Below are 6,573 nucleotides of genomic sequence, written 5' to 3' on the forward strand. Positions count from 1 at the left end.
CTGCCACGTTAACAGCACCCCATGAGCAGGTTTCGGGGTTAGGTTGCCTTGCCTAACCCTAACCCTAGTGACCCCTAATGAAGCTTTGGCAACCCCCTGACCCACAGGTTGGGAGCCACTGATCTAGAGCTGTGAACATACAATGCGTAGTAGGAAACATTTCCAGTATAAAAATATTATTTGTACAAATAAGCAGCGCAAAGGAATTTTAAATCTACGTTGTAGAAAAGGACAATGAAAAAAATGCGGTTTAGTTGCTTAAAAATGGGGCTTGTAAATATTTGAAATTTCCACTCCTTCAGAGCCGTCATGTGTTGTGTGAATGCATCTTCCCACACAGTTTGACAGTAGCAACAATAGCGGTATTGAAAAAAAGGCGGATGCTGGTTCAGGGCTGTAGGCTGCCTAATTTTATGATTTCTCCACTTTGGCAGCATTTCAGTGCAATGGACTGAGAAGAATGCATGCTGACTTTTTTCCCTCATATGGAAAAATATGATCCTGATGGAACAAACACGTGCTGTAAATCTAAGGAGAGCTCAGCATGTGATAGACAGGCCGACTGTTTTATTTGACAGAGTGCATTGTAATCCGTCCAGTTGTCTCACCATCACCAACAGTATTTCTGAGTAGAAAAGATTTTTTCTTGGCAAAAATGGTTGTTATTCTGTGGATGTTGAATTGTGAGCTGACTGGAGTAAATGAAACTATTTACTCTCTGGCTGGTCTTGGCTATTGAGTGGACACAGATCTATTTCTGTTACTGAGCTCTGAGATGATTAGTCCTCTCTCAGGTGAATTGCAGCTGATCTATATTAGGGCTGCAACTAACCATTATTTTCATAATCGATTTATTCTGTTGATCATTTTCTCAATTAATCGATCAGTTGTTTGGTCCAGAAAATTATTATCACTGTTTCCCAAAAAGACCAAGATGACGTCCTTAAATGTTTTTTTTGTTTGTTTTTTTAGGCAGTATCTGTTAGTCTTCGGTGATATCTTTTCTTTTTTTTGTCCTTTCTGACATCAATCATTAATCTTTCTGTTTTCTGTTTCACACTTAGCTCATCAGTTTCATTATCATCATCTGCTACGCTGCATCTCTGTATGGAGGCTACTCCGCTGTGGCCATCTGCGAGATGGTCTTCGCCATGGTCTTCTTCGGCATCTTCATGATGGAGATGGACAAGCAGATCCAAGTGGTCAACTGGGTCTGGAGCGTGAGTCCTCTACGTGTCTTACCACACACATTCTTGCAGCAATCGTACACATGTGGACATTTGCACAATGCCTAAATTTTCTTCTTTCCTCTTTCGTGCAGGATCTTTTCCGTGCTGGTATCGGCGCTATCCTTTACATCATCACTTCTCTGATCTGTGTGATCGGAGGAGCAGGGGATGGTGCTCGTATCGCAGGCGGGGTCAGTGAATCCGCCGCACTTGCTTATGTCTCATTGTTTGTTTTGACAACCGTGTACCATTATCTATGTATCAGGTACTTTGTAGGTGTGGATATTGAAAGCAGGGGATGGTTGACATGACAACACACAAACTTTTGTCAAAGTCACTCAGTGTTGAGTAATATTGTCATTTCAAATCATGTTTCATGCTTCCTTCCTGTTTAGGTCAAGTGCATACTGCAAGATTTTTACCATAATTTGCCTGTCTCAAACACATTTGTTTGGATCTCAAATAAAGAAACCTCAACTAAACATGGTGTTGATACAGCTGATGTCTAACTAGACCATTGAGGGAAATCCAGTAACACAGTATCAAAGGAGTTAATCCTGTGGTGGTATTACAATTAATTGAATGTCAGTTTAAATTCAAGTGTATTACAACACAAACTAACTTATTTTTTTTATCAATATATACATTTTCCATGAGCTATTTAATTCTCTAGATATTTGTGTGGATGTGCTCACTCTACTGTATGTCTGATGTCAGTGAGAAACTATGCAAATTTCACATCTCTTTTTTCCCCCCACGTCCTTTCTTCTGGCCTGTGTAAACCCATTCTGCACCATGTCTGCACCTGTAACTGACGCACATGTTTCTGTTTCTGAATATCGCCGTTAGTTGTGGATATAGTTGTGGATTTCCCCAAGTGAAATAGTCTTGTCTGAGATCTGTTATATGGTCTGTGCTCTTTGGATATTCTGAAAGTCTTGCATCCTGCACTTGACTCTAGCTATGTAACATAAAATATGAGAGGTTTATCATAAGTAAAGTACAGTATTTTCAAGCATTTATTATGTTTTTTTTATTAATGTTTTATGTGACCAGTGAATTTGATTATTATAGTGATTCTGATTCTGAGTTGTTGTTCCTTAGGTATTCGGTTTGATCGCTGGTCTGCTCTTTGCCTATGACACCTACACCATCTTCCTGCAAATCAAGAGCACCAGGCAGCACACGGCAGCTTCCACTGGTGAGAACAACAGATATTTGTATTTATGATACACTCCAAACATGCTCTGTATGGAAATAATCTGCCTTGTTTCATATGTACAGCAAGTTTTGTTGTTTTTCTTACAGATGACAGAGTTTAAAGACACATTTACCTCTGTCAAGATCGCAGCAGGACAACAAAAAGTAATGTGTGCAGAAGTTAACGGAAGAGTGGAGCAGAGAGGACGATGGACAGTAAAATGAACAGGTCACAGTTTAATCAATGCCACTATAAGGTGTGAACAGAACAGAGATATATATTTTGGGGGCATGCTTGAGAGGAGGATGATGTAGTCGGAGCAAGTGGTACTGTACATCTGTGCCTGCACGCCAGATAAAAACGTGTCATGAGTAGTACATGAGGAATTCCTCTCACAAACCTTTAGGCCAACCTCAATGTACCACTGATTTGAAAAGGGACAACTGTAAATAATAGGCAATGGTTGATGGCATCAAGCAGCTTGTCTAATACACATGTCTACTGTTAATGGACTGCTGTAGTAAGTAGTAACTGTGTTATTTGGACTTTAGAAGTAACTGACATGAATGGGTGCTTTAAAAAATTGTTTAACATTATACTGTATTTCCTCAAATAGTGGCCGGGGCCTTTATTTACCTCAACTGCAGAATTTAACAGGCCTTTATTTGAAGTAGGCCTTTATTTTTAATTCAATTCTGTTTGATTATTGTCATATTTGAATGCCTTATTTTTATCCGCTTAATACAAACTCAACACTTCCTGTAATCATTTCAAATTAAAAGTCTTTTAGCATTTCAGTGGACAGAAACCTTTAATTTCTTAACAAGGCTTTTATTGTGAAACATTTGCAAGAAAATGTTGAGGAAAACTCATTGACTGTGTTCTAAATCACATATTAATGTACTATTGATACTCTGTATGATGTTAAATTGAGTATGTAGGGTGCGTAGTATGTGAATCATGTGTACTCGAGTAATACCCTGGATGTATACTAGATTAGTAAGAATGATTCCTGCACATACTCCACTGCCCCAAAAGGCATTGCGTCGCTTCAGACTGTTCACTTCTAAGAATATGTGAGACAAGAAATTAACTGTATAGATCACAAATATTGGCAATTTGACAAAGATCCGCTCACAGACCCTCTCTTGCCCAATTTACCCCACAGACCACTGCAGCCAACAGAACAGACAACTTCAGAAACATTTCTATGTACTGTATCATATTCAGTCTGTTTAGTTAAGCCCTGCTTTAGGTAAAATTTATGAGATAACATAATTAATCAGAGACAAACAGCACAATGCCATTACCTCCTCCTCCTGACCTCCTCTTCTCACTTGCATTTATTTTACCATAATTTGTTTTTCTTCTTTCAGCCTTTACCTTTTCCCCACATTTTTCTGCTTGATTATTCTCATTGTGAGCAATCGCCACACACTAACTGTGCATGTAGTAGGCAGTACGTTAGTGTGCGATTTCAAACACAGCCATTGATTTGAAAGGTTCCCATACGCCACTTGAAATGTAGCTGCTGCGTCTTGTGGTGCTTGTGTGTTACTACAAAATACAGTTGGGCTTAGACACATGCCCCCCTTATACAGCTTGTTGAAGGCGGGAATGTGGCACCATTTTGTATTAAACATATACACATGGAATGAGTTGTTCTTTCATTAAGTCGACAGCAGAAATAGTAAAAGAGCAGACTCTACGTTAGTATAAAACACAGACACTGTTACAGGTCATGCAGCATGCTATATAAAATATCACACACTGGAGCAGCAGTATGCTGCCATTGTTCAGTTAGCAAAGCCTGCGTAATAACGGGTCTTCTTTACAGCACTATTGCGAGGTCTCTCTGAGAAGGTCTACAAACGAATACACCCGCAGTGACTGAAATTGAACATTGACACTTCAGATGTTGAAAATAGCATGATTATATTGTTGGATTTATTAAATTAAAGTGATGTTAAGTATACATTACAGTTGGCATGTGCATAACATGGCAGCCCGCCTGGACTTTATCCACCCGTGTGTGCTTCAGTGGTCGGAAGATTAGAAATATGAGTGCAGTCCATTTACCATTTACCTTGTTTTTCCTGTATTTGCGGCCTGTCTTTATTTGTTTGTGCCCCCAGTCAATAATCGATCGACCTTGACGACCAGCTTTTATTTGAGGAAATATGGTTATTATGCTCTTCTTGAGTGTGTTTTCTGTATTCTGAGTGAGGTTTCTCAGCTGGCCAAACATTTCCTGCTCTGTTATTTAATCGTTGCTGTTTCGAGTGCTCCCTGTGTTAGAGTGCCTTAAAGTCTCATTCAGATTAACCAGTTTCTTTTCATCTTATTCATCTCCTAAATCCTAAACATTTTAAGTGGCCTACTGTCATTGACTAGCAATATTTTGGCTGTTTTTGTACTAGTCAGAGTTTAGTCTGCATCGTTAGAAAACGGTAGACGTCCATTAACCATCAACCAAAGGTTCATTGTTTGTATTACAGCATCATCCTCCAGTTTCACCTATATACTTTGATTCTTGCTCAGGTTGTTTTTTCTTTTTCTTTTTACATTTGTATCACATTTTTAAGGTGCAGAGTATTTTCTGTTGACATTTTATACAGACCAGTCATACAGTACAGTTTTATTTGTGTTTTATTTTTGTTTTTGAGTACATGTTCTCTTTGATGAGACAGATGAAGAAAAATCCCTTGCTAAAGAAAAAATCACATTGTTGGAATTTTATGATGTGAACAATTTGAAAAAAAAAAATCTGTAACTGTTTCCTCAACTCTTTGGTGGTTATTTGTCCAAGTAAAACATTGCCTTATTATTATTTTTAGTTTTTTTCTAACATGCTTTACAAAAGTCTGTAGTTTGTAATTTCAAAATTCAAAGCAGCCTTGCTTTGGGAAATAAAAGCCATTGGTAATACAAAGAAAATCTGTTTTTGTAGCTTATATTGTGCACTGATAACCAAAATGTTTGCTTATTAAGCTTAATGCAACAAGAACGCCATTTGATTGCATATGATGTTTAATATATATGGACTCTAACATGTCTTCTATCAGATTGCCACTAGATGGAAGCAGACTTCAACATATATCTGCAATAACTTGCTAAATGAATGGGCCTATATCCCATCAGCTAGGGGTTAGAGTTAGTAAGAGTTAACATTGCAAATATATCAGCATGGCTATGGTGGTATGTGCTCCAGTCTCTCAGGTTGTTGGTGTTCAGATATCATAAGGGAACTGTTGTGTTTTTACACTCTGCCAGGATTTTTACTGACCTGGTGCAGCGTACATCTGTGATCTCTAATCTCATCCGAAAATGTTCTATTGCAGAGAGTTATGCATGCCTCTTTTCATTTTTGAGATTACTTTGCATTTATGAAAATCCCCTCCTACTTTGCTTTCCTCTGTGGTGCTGCTTGCCTTTCAACTTCCAAGTAGTACTGGCAGTATGTCATTTTAAAGACCTACAGTGGAATGATAATCCTTTGTTTGGGGTCAAACTGACTGTTATCAAACTAATTCCCTGTGTTGCTGCTCCTGTAGCAGCCCGGTTGTGATAATAACATCCAATCCAAACCAATCCAATCATCCAAACACTGCATGACACTCCTGTTTCATCCTCATAATATTTATTTTGCAATATTTATTAAGATAAACAGACTCCTCCTAAGGAGACTCTGCAGATGGATAAATAAAGGCTAAATATGGTATGAAAAGAATAGGAGGGATTTCTAAAACAGAGTTGAGAGAGAGAGAGAGAGAAGGGGTTTGTATGTAATGTGCTTGTAGTCTGGGTGAAGCACAGGCCAAACTTTGGGACAGTTGCTGCCTGTGTTCAGGTCTGTGGACGGGAGAGGTAAAGTTGGAGCTTAGTCAAGTTAACTCAGTGCTGTCAGGATGGCGCCAGCAACTTCAAGATAAAAGCTGCGGCGTTAGGAGTTTTAATTAAAACACTTTATCAGTACATTTCTCAACCAATAAAATAATGCTATGCTTATTTAATAAACCAGTAGTTCTTAATGTGTTACTTTTTTTTTGTCTCTGCTCAAGAAATGTCAAACACAGGCGTCAATGTGTGTTTTACTTTGAAAGCTCAGGCGGAAGTCGCATTTTCTTCACATGGAGTAGCTTG

At 38.5% G+C, this 6,573-nt stretch overlaps 1 protein-coding gene across 1 annotated transcript in view; it reads left to right on the top strand.

Annotated features, from left to right (window-relative positions):
- The window catches only part of plp2 (proteolipid protein 2), a 9,331-nt gene extending 3,969 nt beyond the window's left edge, over positions 1-5,362 (top strand). Inside the window, exons 2-5 of the mRNA XM_035656270.1 lie at positions 1,065-1,220; positions 1,322-1,420; positions 2,334-2,430; positions 2,538-5,362. Of these exons, the coding sequence (XP_035512163.1) occupies positions 1,065-1,220; positions 1,322-1,420; positions 2,334-2,430; positions 2,538-2,551 (366 nt within the window). The 3' untranslated portion in view covers positions 2,552-5,362. The remainder of the gene's footprint in view (positions 1-1,064; positions 1,221-1,321; positions 1,421-2,333; positions 2,431-2,537) is intronic.
- The last annotated feature ends 1,211 nt before the right edge of the window (positions 5,363-6,573 follow it).

This window comes from Morone saxatilis, unplaced genomic scaffold (assembly GCF_004916995.1).
Source record: "Morone saxatilis isolate NCDOM2014 unplaced genomic scaffold, NCSU_SB_2.0 Contig15, whole genome shotgun sequence".
Classification (NCBI taxonomy): domain Eukaryota; kingdom Metazoa; phylum Chordata; class Actinopteri; family Moronidae; genus Morone; species Morone saxatilis.